This window comes from Drosophila nasuta, chromosome 2L (assembly GCF_023558535.2).
Source record: "Drosophila nasuta strain 15112-1781.00 chromosome 2L, ASM2355853v1, whole genome shotgun sequence".
In the NCBI taxonomy this organism is placed as follows: Eukaryota; Metazoa; Arthropoda; class Insecta; order Diptera; family Drosophilidae; genus Drosophila; species Drosophila nasuta.
This window is the reverse complement of record NC_083455.1, coordinates 14718741-14736076: the sequence shown is the minus strand read 5'-3', so window position 1 is coordinate 14736076 and position 17336 is coordinate 14718741. Positions and strand designations below refer to the sequence as shown.

General features: G+C 36.8%; 1 protein-coding gene across 2 annotated transcripts; it reads right to left on the bottom strand.

The window, feature by feature from the left end:
• Positions 1-595: 595 nt before the first annotated feature.
• LOC132798843 (diuretic hormone class 2) lies at positions 596-16833 on the bottom strand. Of its 2 annotated transcripts, none has more exons than XM_060810831.1 (5): positions 16749-16833; positions 16549-16657; positions 4103-4215; positions 1819-1941; positions 596-1730 (listed from the first exon to the last, which is right to left on the bottom strand). In XM_060810831.1, the coding sequence occupies exons 3-5, from the start codon at positions 4195-4197 to the stop codon at positions 1595-1597; spliced, it is 354 nt and encodes a 117-aa protein (XP_060666814.1). In that variant the 5' UTR covers positions 4198-4215; positions 16549-16657; positions 16749-16833; the 3' UTR covers positions 596-1594. The 2 variants fall into 2 exon arrangements, with proteins under 2 accessions (XP_060666814.1, XP_060666816.1); XM_060810833.1 differs by having other exon boundaries at positions 4106-4215.
• Between the last annotated feature and the right edge of the window lie 503 nt (positions 16834-17336).

The following is a 17336-nucleotide window of genomic DNA, read 5'->3' as shown; positions in this document are numbered from 1 at the left end:
CATTTGTGAGTCCCCAAAGATAAATTTGTTACCGACTCCGACTAGATACTGCTGTTTGGACACTTGCATTCATTTATTTTGTGTACTTCTGAAAGCAAACACACACTTTATCAGGAGTTGACAGCGAAATGGCGAAGATTTAATACTCTATGATATTTGCTTATACTCCTCGTTAAGTTTAATAAAAAGTGTAGCATACTTTTTGTAGCAAATGTGAATGGAATGAAGTCGTTCAGATTTTCAGCATTTTAGAGAGTGGAAAGAGAAGAGTATTAAAACTTTGTGCATCCGGGACATTTACATACAACAACAACTATTGTCTTTATGATTTCTGAAAATTTGATTGCAATCAGATAAAAATGGTAAAAGTTACCAAAGATAACATGCGGTGTATTTTTAGTAGTATTTATGCGGTATATTAATTAAATATATTTCAAAATTAATACCGGACTGTTTTGATTTTATTACTTGACTGTATCTTTTTTACTTGTTAATTATAATAAAAATTAAAACACATTCTTAAATACATTTTAACAAAACTGATTGACAAAATTCTTTAGCCCCACCATTGAAAAGACGTTGTTGGATTAGAGTTTCTCTAAATGTAAATTTATTTAATCATTGTTCGTTACGATATTGATTTTCAATAGACACATTAATCCATATATGTATGGTATATAATATGTATGCATGTACGTTCTCCGATATTTTTGATATATTCGTGTTACACAAATCAAATATATATATTTACAAGAAATATTTCGAAAACTAACTCAAAGTTAGTGTAGTTTAGTAGATAGTAAGCCTAAGAGAAGTCGCGTATTTCCAAAGTTCCGAATAGAAATAGCAAATAAAAAAGCCAAAAACAAATAAAGCGAAGAGTAAACGAAAGATTTGCGTGTAGTGTATTTGTGTTTGTATGTGTTGGTGTAAGTGTGAGTGTGTATGTATGTGTGTGTGTGTGTGTGTGTTAGACCAAGGCATACCTATTTAAAGATTTTTTGCGCGAGTTTTTAATTACACTTGAATATTTGGTATAGAATTGTACTTGTGCTTAAATATTACGCGTTATTTTTGATTAATTCGAATTCATATCAATGCAATTCAATTGGTTTCGTATTTTGTTTTATTCTTTTTTGATTTGTTTCAAACATTAAGACGAGCGAGAGAGCGAGAGGGGATCATGATCGTGGTACTCTTATATATTATATATATATATATTATTGTTGATTGTTAAAGGATGCATAAACATTTTATAACTTTGGAGCAACAGTTTAACATTTTTATTTTTGTCTTTTTATTCCGTGAAAATTTCCTTTAATATATTTCTTTTGTGTTTTTAGCAAACATGCGAGTGTTGTTTAATTTGCAAATATAGTAGATTGAAATAACTTCAATATAAATATATATATGTATATACAATGAATCGAAATTAGCGCTGAAATATTGAAAAATCATATTTCGAAAAATAAAACTCAAATTTAAGATCCGCAAAATTTGTAAAAACGTTTGTTGTTGTTGTTGTGTAATTTTCTTAATAGATTTTCGCATTTAGTTTTCGACATTATCGTGATCGAGAGATGTTTTAAGATATTTAAGCATCGGTTTCCGAACGCCGCCTTCGTCCCGGTCCGCCGGGAAAATTGGCTGCAGCGAGTCCCATGCGATGTTTCGCCTCCTGAGTGCCAGAATAACCACGCGCCAGTCCAAAGTCCACGGTGCGCTTCGAGCTATTATAATATATCGTATAAATTTCGATATAGCCATTACTCAAGTGTATCTCTTCGGTGACAGATACAACAAGAGGCGAGTACTTACTTCTCCAGGTCGTTGCGTGCTCGTATTATGGTGCGGCCAAAGCGTGTCATCAACTCCATTAAAAGTTCATCGGGCACTTCCTCGAGCTCGTTATAGCCGCCGTAGCCGCCATTCGAGCTTTGGCTGTAGTGGCACAGAAATCAGTCAAGTGGAATATTAGTGGTGTGCTCTCTTTTTTGTTTTCCTTATAAATAATTAACTTTTAAATTTAGTCTTCGCTGCCTGCCGATTTCAATTGCTAATTTCAAATTAACAGACCGTCTAATTACTTTTAGCTTGTAATTTGCTTTTCTTTTGTTTTTGTATTTGCTTGGCATTTGCATAAAATTTAAATCCGAACCTTGCTCTAATCAGGAAACATCAAAATACGCCATGAATCTCATTTTCCAACTGACTTCTCACCCATTAAGCGATTTTAATTGTACTCTAATATCTGGCACTTACGATAACGTCAAATCATACAATCATAAGTATGTTAGAAATAAGAAAACATTCAATTTAAATTGCAAAATGTAATTACTTAAAGTGTGCTCTTTTAAATATTTAACACGTTTGCAGATTTAGCTGTCACTTTAGCAGCGTTTACATTTAATTAATTGAAATTTTCACAAGGCGCAAAAGAGAAAAAAAGTGAACATTTTGCGCCGCAGATAACGGCATCAACTGTGAAATTTGGCACAGGGCAAAGACCGCAGACAGACGAATAAAATATATGTTATAAAGGAGCTGCGCGACATGTGCTGCGACCCTCATTTTCTGTCCTTTTTCCTGTTCGCATATGGGCAACGAGTGCCGAGTGTACTCAGAGCACACTTTCGGTAATTGGTTTCGGCAAATATTTTTAATTCCAAAATTTGCAGATATTCGGAGCAAAAGTGCCAGAAATTAATTAGCTCAGCGGCAGCACAGTGTGGCAGAGATGCCAAGTTGTCCGTGACGAGAATACGAAACAGAATTACCTGATATGTGATCATTATCTGATTTCAATTAAATGAAGTGCTAAGTTTCTTACTTTAAAATGTTTTAGCGAAGAAGCTAACATATTTACTACTCTCTTTTCGAATATTAACAAGTAAGAAAGCTACAGTCGAGTGCACTCGACTGTGAGATACTCGCTACCCATTTTGAATAAAAGAAATATATTTTGCCGTATTTTCTCAAAATATACCAAATATACTGCAAAAATACTAAAAAAAATATACCGAATGGTATATTTGGTATATAGACATAGTACCGTATTCAAAATATACCATAGACGGCACAATATACCAGATTGTCAGCCAAAGCAACTAAGACCCCTAGTAAGTAGGCGTTTTTGCCCATACAAAAGTATTTCTTTAATAACTTCGACAATTTTTATCTGATCGCAACCAAATTTTCAGGAATCATGTAATACTATAGTTATTATTGTATATACCAAAATTCGGAACTCTAGCTTTAAAATTACGCTTGTTATTCGATTTTTTTGATTTGCGGGGGCGGAAGTGGGCGTGGCAAAAATTTGAAACAAACTTGATCTGCGTGCAAACATAACAAATGCTGTCGAAAAAAAATTATAGCTCTATCTCATATAGTCTCTGAGATCTAGGTGTTCATACGGACAGACGGACAGACGGACAGACGGACGGACGGACAGACGGACAGACGGACATGGCTATATCGTCTCGGCTGTTGACGCTGATCAAGAATATATATACTTTATAGGGTCGGAGATGCCTCCTTCTACCTGTTACATACATTTCCTGCCGGCACAAAGTTATAATACCCTTCTACCCTATGGGTAGCGGGTATAAAAATGTAAAAGTGATTAATTTTATTGTGAAATAAATATTTGAAAATATATGAAAGAAAAACTATTCTGTATTAATATATTTAAAATGCTAATTATACTACACAATACTCATAAAATAGTATTTATTTATAAACTATTGCATTATTCACTAAACAAAATTTCTAGTTAGTTGAATTTTTATTAAATCAATTACCATAAACTTAACTTGAATCTTCTAGCACAGAAAGAAAAAATGCATTCTTTAAGCAATATTTTAATCTTAAAATAATATTTTGTTTAAACTTAAGATGTAAATTAAGCATAATGTTAGTATTTTAAGATTTTTTCAGCTTTTTTAATTAAGATTGAAAATTTTTAAAATAGAGATTTGCAATCTACTTTACAATCTAGTTTTTTTCGTTCTGTGTATAATCGTTATAAAAATCGAATTCCTTTAACAATTATCATCATCTAATTTATCACACTTTTCTAGCATTAAGGCTATTGTACAACTACCTGGGCATTGGTGCCGCATCGGTCCTTGAGATGGCCAGCAAACAAATGGTTAGAAGAGCCAAGGCGCCAAAAGCGAATTTGTTTGTCATCATTGCGCTGCTATTTATTTGCTGCAAGAAAGAATCAGAGAGAATTAAAAGTAAGTACAGTTAATACGAAATCACTTAAAAAATACATTTTCAAATCATTTTGCACTCAAATCATTTCAGTTAGGCAGCAATGTAAAGCGATACGACTGGGCACACACGCCGTATGCGCAATATAAACCACAGACAATTAAAAATCGATCGAAAGTGTGGCCAGGACTCGGTTGCTACGAGTAGCCATGAGTTGCCCCCCAGGCTGGACGCAAAACGGAAGTCAGGTATACCATTTTCCATTAAGTGATTCATTAACTGCTCAACGAAGCATAGGCGGCAGCTCTCCTGCCTGGCCCCGCTTTCCCTCCCTCCCTCTCCCCTCTTCCATGCAGTGCCCGGTCACAAAGTCATTTGCTTTGCCCGCAATATGAGCAGGTCGACTCACTTGTGCATTCCTGCACATCCTGTCGCCGGCCATGCCCGCCTGCTGTTGTCTGTTGGCTGTTGGCTGTCCTCCGACTGTTGCTTGTCCCGGTCTGTTGCCTGCTGGCAGCAGGAGGAGGACACTCTCCCAACTTGCCACCTTGCTACCTCTAAATGCTGTTGTCACTGTTATGTTTACAGTTGCAAAACTTTAGCAGCTCTCTGACATTTGTCTCTGACATCAGCGGTAACAGGAGACCCGCAGGACAGCTGAGACAGCCGGGACAGCGAGGACAGCCAGGACACACCGGTCAGCCGGATAAATGAATTGACACAGTGGACTTGTCTCGCAATTCCCTCCCTCGCTTTAACTCTATCGCTCCATTGGGGGACTTCACTCAATTCACTCATCACACTCTCATCTTGCACCTTGCATCATCTGCTGACAGTTGTTCAGTTCAGGTGAGTGAACATTTCCATTGATGCTTCGAGAGTAGAAGTGCAACATTTGTCATTACGTTCAAACCGCAATGGCCAATAAATCGAGCATGAGTTAGAGAATAATATCAAATAGAAACGGAAATGCCAAAGTGAAGCCCTCAATATGTGCATTTATTTGTACAGTGAGTAAAGAAATTGAACTTAGATAGAAGTTTAAGACATGTTTAAAATGTGTATGCTTCCGTTGATAGAGGAAACAGGTTATTAAAAAAGTGTAATTAATAGTCGCTACTCAAGGAAATTCCACTAATTATCATATATTTCTTATACGTTATTTAGTTGTTTATACTCTTCCACAAAAATATTCTTTCCGTTTCACTTTAATAAGAATTGAATTAAATTATAATTGAAATTGTTTATTTTGCAGTAATGATTGCAATGAAGTAAGAAAGTCTCCGCTAATGAGTTTCTCAAGCAATACTTAAATTAAGTTTATCTTTAATAAAATAATTTAAATCAGTTCAGTACTAATCCCAAATGAATATTTATTATTCTAGTACCAATACCAGCATTTTAAGTAAGTATCAATACAATTTAATTTAGTTCAGCAATGATATATATTTGACCTCCTTTTTTACAACACCAATTATATAGACTGAGTTCACATAAACTGCACAATTTATTCAAACATTCTCCTTAATGAATTTGAGCTCGTAATTAGTTCAATTTGAACTGCACAATTGCTTTTATAGACATTTCAGAAACAAAAGGACAATGAAGATAAACTCGTTTTAAAGCTTCAAATAAATGGCAAACGCATGAGTGTGCAATTACGAACATCTTTTTTGCAGCTGACCAAATCGAATTGTCATTAGAGAAAAATGTAGAAAATTCACTTGAACTGCGTGTGGTTTTATTTTTCATTTTTGGGGCAAGCTAAGTCCAAGAATTATTGTACCATAAAAATATACAGTATAGGAGAAAGAGTACGAGTTTTGTGTATTTGCCAGTTACAGATAAAAGCACGCGCAGGTTGGGTGCGTTTAAGCCATTATTGAAAGCAGATTTAAAATCATATAAAATGGTCTACCATTTGGAAAGCAAAGCAAACGCAAGTCGCACACACAAACACACACAATGAGATCGAATGTGTGATTGCGTTTTATTACACGAAGTTGTTTGTTAGACGTGGAGTGAGGGAAGCCACAGGTTGTTTGGGGTTGCTGGGGGTTGCGTGGTCTGCTTATCGGACCACACAACAAGCCAAGCAAGGACAGCTCATCCACAGAAGAAGGAGAGAGAGAGTGAGAGCAATGACGAGTGAGACAAAAGGGAAATACACGGACGAACGCGTCGCGCACTTTGTACAAATAAAGTAATCAACGGATTTAACGCAACGACGAACAATTTCCGTTCATCTTCGTTTCAGTTCAGTGTTCTTTTTTTGCTGTATTTGTTTTGTGTGCGCGGGACAACAGTGCGTATGATTGCTGACAGCAATGGGTTGTCGCCGACGACATTTGTTATTAGGCTGCTTAAACGACAGTTCGCTGAAGCGAGTGAGTGGACTTGACCAACCGTTTATCAATCATTTTCGCATTTGATTTATGGCCATAATGAAAGAGTCGGAGAGTAACATCGAATTTCCCCGTACGTAAATAGTATTTCAGCACATATAACGCATACGCCTCGTTGGTCCGAAGTCGGTCAAGTGTAAAGCGTGTTGCACACACATAAATTTCGATTTCGTTTTCGATTTACTCTCGCATTTTATTTGCGAACGATAAGCAAAGCGAGAACCGAGCCCAATCTCACATTCATAATGTATTTGGCTTAAAGGCTTAGCTGCTCATGCAAATAAAAATAAGCCAAAAAATAATAATAATATACAAATATGACAATATTTGCCATCGACAACCAAAAATACAATAAATATAAATAAAATCTATATGTGTGTGTAACACGAGAGTAATCAACAATTGTTCGGTCAGTGCACAATTCATTATGCGCTCGATCTGCAAATAACTAAATATTTATAATGTTTGCCCTCCATCAAGCGCATCAAACGCAGCAAATAATCCAGACCTTGCCCCACTCACACACACAAGCACATACACACTCAGTGGCCTCTTCACACTTGGCTGCAACTTCTGCTCCATCTCCTGTGTCAAGTGCAGCATTTCGCACCCTCCCTTCGATTGCCTGACTCTGACTTTTCACTTCCTCCCACAGTTTCGCTCACTTGGTTTTTATACCTCGTAGAATCAGCGAAGTGCCAGGCGATTAATTGTAAAATGCAGTTGATCTAAACGCTTTGAAGCCAACAAAGCGCAAAAGGTTAATCATTTCACTTGCCTCACGTCATGACTCATGATTCAGCTGAAGCTCAAGCTCAAGATTTGCCTCAAATTCAACTTAAACTTAAGACTTGGGCATTGAGATTTATTGCATTTGATACATATTGCAATCAATTATTTTTACCTGATTTGATTGCATTTTATTGCTGTTCAATTGTTTAGTTTAAGCAACACCTTTAGCATGCATTGGTTTGTTGAAAGTATCGAATATAATCACATTTATTTTGAGAGGATTTGTTATATTATGCAGACTAGTTTAATGTCAATATTTATTGCCTAATATATTCATTGGCAATTTTCTCTAAGAGTTTTCAAATGTGTATCAATTTAATTGGAATTGGAATATGAATTCTATTTTTAAAGCTAATGTCAGAGTTTATAGGTAAATCATATATAGTTATCCCAGTCAATTTTTGCACCTTAAATATTGACATTATACGAATGCATTAAATTTAAGCTTAATTAGCAAGCATCGAAATGTATAAAACTCAATTCAATAGAAGAGGTCAAATTTAGCATAAAGCTGATTTGAATTGAATTCTTTTAGAAGTTAAATGGAATGTCAATCATAAGCACAGCTGCTATGTTTGTATCTGGTCAGTAGTTGCTTGGTCAGCACACTGGGAGTCCAACTGAGGCATTTGGCATTTGGCTAACGAGCTGCTCGAGAGCATCAAAACAGCCAAAGCAATGCGACACAAGGCAAAGTGAGGCGAGGCGAGGCAAGTCACATGGTCAACTACACGTATTGTCTCTTTAATTTCCAACATGTGCCACAAGACTTGTTTACCTAAACACGGGCTGAAATTATAAATTGCTTGGCCAATGGGGCACAGAGTGAAAGAGAGGGATATATTGAAAGAGAGAGAGAGAGAGACAAGGATAGAGGGGAAGACAGTTGGGGACACTGTGGCTGGGGCTAAAGTGAAACACGAGACGCAGACATTGAAATTGCATTGCGTTGATTATGGGGCAGCACCTCGACTAGCTGACTGACTGACTGGCTGGCTGAGTGAGTGACTGAATGGCTGACTGCCTGGCAACAGGGATGAAGCAGGAGCAGGAGCAAGAGCAAGAGGAGAGTGTGGTCACCTGCTGTGCTGGTAACTGAAAACGTACTTATGATTTCTCTGGTCTCACAGCTCGGGTGTGAGGCATATCACAAGTCTGAAATTGAATTTGGGTCACTCAATTGCTAACGAGCTGGGTTGCCTGCTCAAAATATGAGAATTGCACGTGATTTTCGAATATTCTGTTTCTATTTCTATTGCTATTTCAGTTTGTATTTAGTTTCTCTGTGTTAAAGCTGAGTCGAGAGTCGTGTTGGCCTTTAGCTTTAACTCTGTGACACATCATAAACATTGCAGTTACGCTAATGCCAGCATGCTTGGACATTTCTCATAATTGTGCAAAATTATTAACACGCACACTGAAGACAGCACTTTTGCCAGGCATTAAATTTTCATATAGCAAATGAAAATTACGTATACGACACAGTTGCGTTGGCCAAATGGAAGCAGCCGTCGGGAGGGTGAAGTTAAGGAGCCAGTTTCATGCCGTGTTGTAATTGGATGCTTATTGAATTAGTGACAAAGTCGTCGTTGAGCTGTGAGGGTGAAAAACAAGGATGAGAAGATGTAGTCAGAGATTGAGACTGAGACGGAGACGGACACTGAGACTGCCTGCTGTGTCTTTGCTGCCATTTAGATATTCATCAAATTATTCCGTTTGTCAAATTAAGCAAACAACTCGTCCAAGTTGTAGCCACAAGATTGATTTGGATTCAGACAGGCGACGGAAGTCGCAAAAGCCACACATTTTATTTGCACTGATTTGTCTCCCATTCTCTCTCTCTCTGTTTTCTCTGTCTGTGTCTCGCCGCCAATCAATCTGTGACCGCGTCCTTACTGATTACGAGCCAGTCATTAGCAGTGTTTATCTCGCTGAGCCACAGTTGGTTTTGTGTGTCTCTAATCTGCTCCGATATCCGCAATCTGTCCAACTAACTAATCCCACCTGCAAACCTATCTAATGCTTTACTAATAGAATACATAATTAGACCAAAATAAAGCAGTGAGTAAAGTGCTCAAGGCTAAGTCTAATATGCTGGCAAGTGAACACTCAGTTTACAATTAAATGAGAAAATAGAATGAGTTTCTCCATTTCGAGCTATCCTTTGTCCTCTGCACAATAATTTGATACATTTGACAGCTTAAGAGAATTTGACAAGCAAGTCTTAAGCATGAATTATTGAATTGTGAAATCTTGTACAATTTGAAGAATCATTTGTAGGATTCTAAGCCAACTCTATAACACTTCTTTCCTTATCTCAAACTATCTTATTTCAGTCTTGCTATTAACATAATTATCTTTACAACTCTCACTGCAATAAGAATTAATTCTTTGAATTTCTTTTGCAGCTTTGGGATAGTTGCTTGTCTTGATTCTCTTAATTGTTTAATAATCATGTCGATGCTTGGGGCTTAGCTACATTTTACTAAGTTAAGTTTACTTAACTTACAGACTTCGACATGGATGACAGGCACGTCAAGTAATTGCAACTTCTAATGGCTGCGTGTAAGGACGAAAAATCTTTTGCGCTGTTTCCCTAGGGGAATGAAAGTTTTGTGCATGCTAACACACGACTTACATGGCGTTAGGAGGTTGCGACTTAAGAGGTACTAGGACAACATTCAACGTCATCATTCACATAAGCACGCGCTGCTCAGATGCCAAAACAATGTAAAAATTGTTGACCTAACTCAGATGCCTCCACCTCCTCATCCAGCGAATTTGTCAAGGCGCAACCGATGGATACAAAGGGAGAAGGGGGAAGCGACGTGCAGGCCCGGCTAAGACAATGAGGTAGAACACAGCATTTAACGTTTGAGGCTAAAAGCATCGCACGCAACAGCAACAACAACAAGATGAGCAACCGCATCCTTGGGGAGTCGTCACTTCTTAGAGCTGTGAGTGAAAACCCAAGATAGCTGTAGCTATAGCAAAAGACGCGAAGGGGAAGAAAAGGGCCAGAGCTACCTTGGCGCTCTTTACATTAACTTAAAAATTCATTGCGACCCAAGGAATACTTTTATTTAGCTTTTGCTCGCGGTTTGCTTTCGCTTTAACTTTCTTTTCTCTCTTCCCCGAACTTGAGATCCTTTCCTTTCCAATTGACGACCTGCTTTAGAGCAAAAATGATGGAAAATTATGCGAAAAATGTCGGACACAGATTAAAATAATTGTACGAGGGTATTCAACGCCCGCCCAAATCGCAAATTGTAGGCAACCAACAGGTTTCATTTTGTTGGCGTTGCTGTTGCTGTGTTGATGTTGGTTTTGCTTGATTCTCTGGTTTTGGTTTTCTCTTTTATCCAAATGGGAATTCGCTGTTGAATTGTTTATGTATTTATTTTAAACTGAGCATTTTGTGAATTAGCCTCAGGTGATTCGAATTTCGAATTGTTTTGTATATTTCGTTGTTGTACGCCATGTTTTCACCGTTTGATTGGGCGTTCACTCCATTTCCTCCAACCTGTTAACCAAAAGCCCACAAAGCATTCAAAATTAATGTGCCAATGCAAACTAAATGTAAACGGGAAACCGAAAAAAAAAAAATAACAATTCCTATTGTTCTACTATCGAATTAGGCGGTGATAGCCGCTTTAATACCCTGCAGAAAAGTTGAGAAAAGCTCATTGATTTAATAGAAATTTGTGTTGCATATTTTTAGGAAAATATTTCAAAGCAGTTAAAAAATTTTACTTTATTTATGAATCGAAAAAGTATTAAACTCTTACACAAATTACAAAAATATTCGAATACTTTTATTAATAAATATTTCTCATTGCAGGGTACAATAATTGATTGCCTCGAGCCAATTGCATTGCGGATTTGTAGCAACATTAAAAGTCTAGCTCCCTTTTTTTTGGCTAGAAGCACTTGCTTTGATTTCGATGTTCTGCAATTAACTGGCAAAACATTTAAACAACAATTTGCAATTTTCTAGTGTTAACTGTTGAATCGATGGCACTTATGTTGTGGCCCACCTTTGAGACTTTGGTAAGTTTTGCAAAGTGTAAAGTTTACGATTCATTTTGTAAGCCCTTTCCGATGCAGCAACTTGGAAATACTTTTCCAACTCGTATGATGCTCGAAACAGAAATAAACGAGTGGAGGTTAAAAGCCATATGAACTATGAGTATGTAAGACTTTGGCTCAGCTGCGTCACGAGTGGCAAAAATATTTAAATGCTGCACAAACTATGCTTTTGGGGGCAAGAACGTAAATGGTGTAAAATGATGTAAGTAAAACAAAGTATAAAAAAACAAAGTAAAAAAAAGAAAAGAAAAGAAAAGAAAAGCAACTGCAAAAAAATTGAGGCAAAACTTTTGATGCCCCCCTGAGAATTTTGTACTCGTAATTGTTGCATGTGTGTGAGACTTGCCTTGGGTAAGAATTTCGACCTCCCCAAACCTGAAATCGCTGTCGACAAGGAGGAAGGGAAGAATGATCCCTGCCAACGTTCATATGTACATACATATCGATGTCAATGCTGCTGTTGTCGTTGCTCTTTCACTTTCGCTTCATTGCATTGCCGTCAGCCATCAAACGCGTTCCTGATAAACCCTCTTGCTGTCCCGACACCAAGACTCCTCCTCACTCCTGACTCGATCCCAAGCAAGTGGCAGTATCAGGCCGTTCGTTCGTTCGTTCATTTGTTGCCACACTCACACACACACACGCACACACATCTCGTTGACATTTGTTTGTTTATGTTTTATGAGCATTGTTGCCACAAAACTTTTGCACAACTCAAATAGAGACCTTTTGAATAACGAGTCGACAACTTTTTGCATTGCCTTTCTGTTTAAAATGTAAATGTTTTTTCCATTTAACGAACTTCGTGTGCGCCTTTCACTCTGATTTGCCAACACTCAACATTTCTGGCATTGCACAATAGTTTCCCTCAGCCCACGTTCAATGGATTTTCCCTGCCTATTGGTTAAACTACAAACATCAATTCAACTGGTAAGCATCGATTCGATAATTCATAAAAAGAAAACAGAATTCTTGCTCTTCGTTTTCAATCCCTTTTTGCGTTATGGCAGAAGCGTGCTTAGAATACTTTTGTAATTTATGCAATAAAGCAAAGCTTAAAGTTTATGTTAGATAATAAATATTTTAAATTTGCTTATACGATCACAAAACTACTTCTAGCTTCGACAGTACACTTTTTCTATTATTAAAGTATGCTACATTTTATCATCAACCAGCTTGTTTATTATTTAATATCTTCAAAACATGTCCATTTTAACATCAGCATGCATTTAAGTTGAAGTATTCATTAAATAAATTTATTTGTTTATATGATCACCAAACTAAATCTTGCCAATACTCTAATTTCCACAGGACTTCAATTCGTTGCTACACCTAAAAGTATGCTACTTTTTATTGTCGTTACCTCCTCCGACATGTTCATTTTTTAATATCTACAAAAAATGTTTATTTTAACATCAGCATGAATGTGAGTTGAAGTATAAATTGAAATGTTATCATAAGCATACCATTGAAGCGTATATTCATTTTCATTTGCGGCATGTCTCGCTCTCAAATATTTATCCACATTTAAAAAGTATTTTATGCTGCATTTTCCCATAAGCAATTCTTTGCAGAGTTCGCTCACACAATTTTGCACCGCTGCTGAGTGGCACAAGGAAAATGCCAGTCTACTCCGCACAGTGATAAGACATGCATTCAAGATGCCTCTCTCTGCCCCCTCCACTCTCCTCAACTCCTCCAATTCCCTTCACTTGGCTCATTCAGGCTTGAGCGATGGCGATGGCGTCTGTTTTTATGGCAGCTTCTTCGTGTTTGCTTAAAGGCTTCCAAATTGTTTGTATGACAAAGTTTGCATTTTGTAATAAATTCGCTTTAAAAAATATTTGTACATTTATGGTCGGCATTTAAATTAAATACTTTATTTGGGCATCCAGCATTCCCAGCGCATTCTTTGCGGCTTAAAACCAAAGGGAAAAGAACTCTTCATACACACTTTGGCAGCATCTTCAATATATATTTCTTTTTGGGTAAATATGCGCGATAAATGTTTATGCAGACTTTTATATTAAAAGCAGAAAGCATTCAAAATGTAAAGCTGAAGTAATCAATCAGTGGATTAAAGTGGTAAAATATAAAATTAATAAATTCTGTAACCAATCTAAATAATGGTAAATCATTTAATGAAGTCCCTTAAGGTTTTACTGTAGCCCGTAAAATAAACAGTTAATAACAAGCCTTTTTTGATGATAATTCGCTTTAAAATTGAAGTATTCATAAATGAACCACAATGCGAAACAGTTGAAATTTACATTTGATGCTCATAAACTCAGCTAATTAGGCATAAACATTTTCAGCCTCCAGTTCGTGTCCCATTCAAGATGTCCGAATTGAAATATGTTTTGTTGGGTTCCAGGATCGTAATAACGCCATAACAATAATATGCGCAATGCGCCTCCAAAGCAGTCACAGCCGAAAAAGCCACTTGCTAATGAAGGAAAGGCGAAACAGAAGCAAAACTTTTATGGGAATCATCGGGGGGAACAACAATGTTGGATGCGTGGCGTGAATAAAGATTACAATTGCCCACATTCCATATGCGGTTCTCTCTCTCTCTCTCTCTCTCTCTCTTTCTTTCTTTTCTCTGTATTTGCGTATTTTCCATTCTGGAGTTTTGACTGGCGAAATGCGGGAGATGTGCTAATTTCGCAATGAATGAGTGCAACACAGCTTTTAGTTGGGATTTGTAGCTCAATGGTGATTATACAACACACACACATGTAAAACTGTGTGTGTGTATGGGTTGCAAGCCAAAAAGGCGACGCGGCGACTCTACCGAAAAGTGCCGTCGTCAAGTTTGATGGGTAAACATTGCGAAAACAATTTAATTAATAAAAATATGCAAATTTAATTAAAAGAACAAACGCAAAACTCGAGATGAACAACAAAGCAACAGCAACAGCAGCAGCAAAATGAGCAACAAAAATGGTAAATGGAAATTTGTAACCCGCAATTTAAGATTATTTTAGTTTATTTCCTAAGCACAAGATCCCACTCGAAGTTCATAAATGTTCTTTTAATTAGTGCTCAGGTAAAAATGCCAAACACTCAACGGATAAACTTTTCGAAGGGGATCTCTTATGAATTAATTGAGTATGAAAAACTTTGGAGATGCCAAGCAGATGCGCAGTCTGTCTCCTGTTCCAGTTATTAGTATGCTCTTGGTTCAACTAAACTAAGCGTGACTGAACCGAAACAGATACCCACCCAAGAGCTCAAGAAAAAAAAAGAATAAGAATGAAATCCAGATACCCAAAAGCGTCCTTGTGCCTTTTGTATTCAGGATTCCCCACTTGTTGTTGTTTATTTTCTGTAAATTTAAAGAAAACAAGTGGTGGATGGCAGGCTCAAAAGGAAGCTTCGCCATTTGTCGCCATTGAAGATACAATAAAATAACTTGAGGCCTTTGCATTATATTAAGTAGTTTTGTCTGCACAACAACACCTGAGTTGGCCCCGAAATGTAGGCAACACAAATGTACACAAATTAACAATGTTGCAAACTGTGTTGAAGAGAAAAGACAATTAAATTGTTTTGGGAAACATCATTTGCATAACAATGAGCATAGTTTCTTAGAATTGTTAAGTTTGCAAGAATTTATCGTTCCATCTGCTTTGAGACGCTGAATTTATCTAGATCGAAGAAGTCTTGTTTTATTTTGTGGTATTAACCATAAAGACGCTGTTTTCTAAAAATACTATTTTAATTACATTCTCAGGAGAATACTTTTAGTCGGGGTCAATGTAATTGAATACTCTGTAAGCATTGCTTTTCCATCATTTAATTTGATTTCCGAAGCATTGAAGCATCTATAAATATGATGGTTATATAATTCAAGCGTTTGACTCAAAGTTGATGAGCGACATTCGTCAATTGAAAGTTTCCATGTTGAATTGTTCAAGCGAATTACAACATTTGATGGCATTTAACGAAATGTGAGAGTTTTGGATTTAAATGCTAAACTCTACCATTTGATGTAATTACAAGTAATGAAAATGTGAATAGTTATTTTGTAGCTGCGTAGAATTTGGTACGAAAATTTTGGTAAGCTCCGCTTGGAGTTTAACACGAGTAGAAGCCAAAGAGCACACAACTTTAATCATCATAGCTGCCATTAAAAATTTAAGAGCCACAATATAAGCGCATTACGAGTTTGTCGTTTATTGAAGCTTGCAATTCGAACGATAATCCCAAAGATTTTCGCATTACGTTTTCCAAGCTGAGAGACCGAAATAAGGCAATAAAGGTACAAAGCGACCTCAATTTTGCAATATTAAGTGAAGATTTTCTCTGATATTAAAACGAGCAAAAAAAAAAGGTCGCATAGGCGAACAGCTCTGTGGAGCCGATAAAAAAGGCCAGCGAAGCAACAAATGTCCTAGCCAGAGTTTCTCTCTCTGAGCCTCACACATCCTGCATGGCGACAATGTGTGTGTGTGTGCGTGTGTGCGAGTGTGTGGGCTTTGTCCTCACTTGCGAAATAATATTTTAATAATGTTTGAAGTATTATGAAGTCTACATCATTATTACTTGGATTATCTTACAAGGCAACCATGAGATTATTGCAGCCATTAACAAGTTTATTAGTTTATTTTCATAATTCTTTTGATATAGTTGTAGCAAAAGATATTCCAATTGAAATATCATAACTTTGTTGTCAAACGAATATTTTAAATAGAATTATAGGAGATATTAGATAAGAATATTATAAATATTGAATGTTCATATTATAATGACTGACTTTTAAAAGAATAGATAGAAAGGAAGTAAAGAGTTATTGGCTTGTTATAAAAGAAATCGATTCCAAGCATTTTCATTAAATTCTTAAGTACAAGCTCAGATATTGTAAAAAAAAAGAATTTTTCCAAATAATTTATCTATGTTTTTGAATATTTAACTACCTAAAGGAAGTTTCTAATTATATGCAGTTCAAAAGAGATCTTTAAAAATATAGGCACTTTTCAAAAAGTATTTATTTTAAATATTTCTAAATTATTTTTGAAAGAAATCTCGTACAGCTTACCCTTGTTTAAGGAATGCACAAAAACTTGAATATAATTATAGGAATGTCACTTAAAGATTTGTGTGTCAAAATAGACGATATTCAGTTGGTGAATATTTTCAAAACTGCACTATAAAATACACAAGAAATCAGATATGAACTATATGATGGATATTGTCACTTTAAAAATGTTGTTTGATTTAAATTAAATTGAGATTCACCGTCGCTGATGTTGCCACTTATGGATTCTACTGAATCTAGAGCTGAGTCTCGGGTTCTATCCGCAGCTAACTGCACCGCAATGGAACTGAAACGTAAGTGAAATCGGCAGTCAAGGCGCACTCGATTTATACGAATCGCGAGTCTAGATGGCCTGTGGAGCCGACGAATGCGAACGAAGAGCCCGAAGATTCAAAAGATTTCAATGCAGCGTCGACTTGAATGTTATTCAGTTCAGGTAACTGACAATCCAACACGACTCGACACGACGCAAACACGAAGCGAACGCCCACGACATTGACTATGTGCGTGTGTGTATGTATGTGTATTTGAGATTGTGCGCAGTCATCGTTCGGCAGGAATGTCTATGTGAGTGTGTTTGGTTTGTTTTGCGGCAGCGGCATACACGTCGTATGAATAATGTGCAACACGTGGTATCACACTGTATGACTGTGACTTGCGACGACCCACGACTCACAACACGTCGAACGGTTCCCAAAATCCCAGAACCATAAAATTTTGGCGTATTCCTTTATCGGTTTATCAGCCATCAATTACGCATAATTATCGCGAGCGCACACATTTGTCAC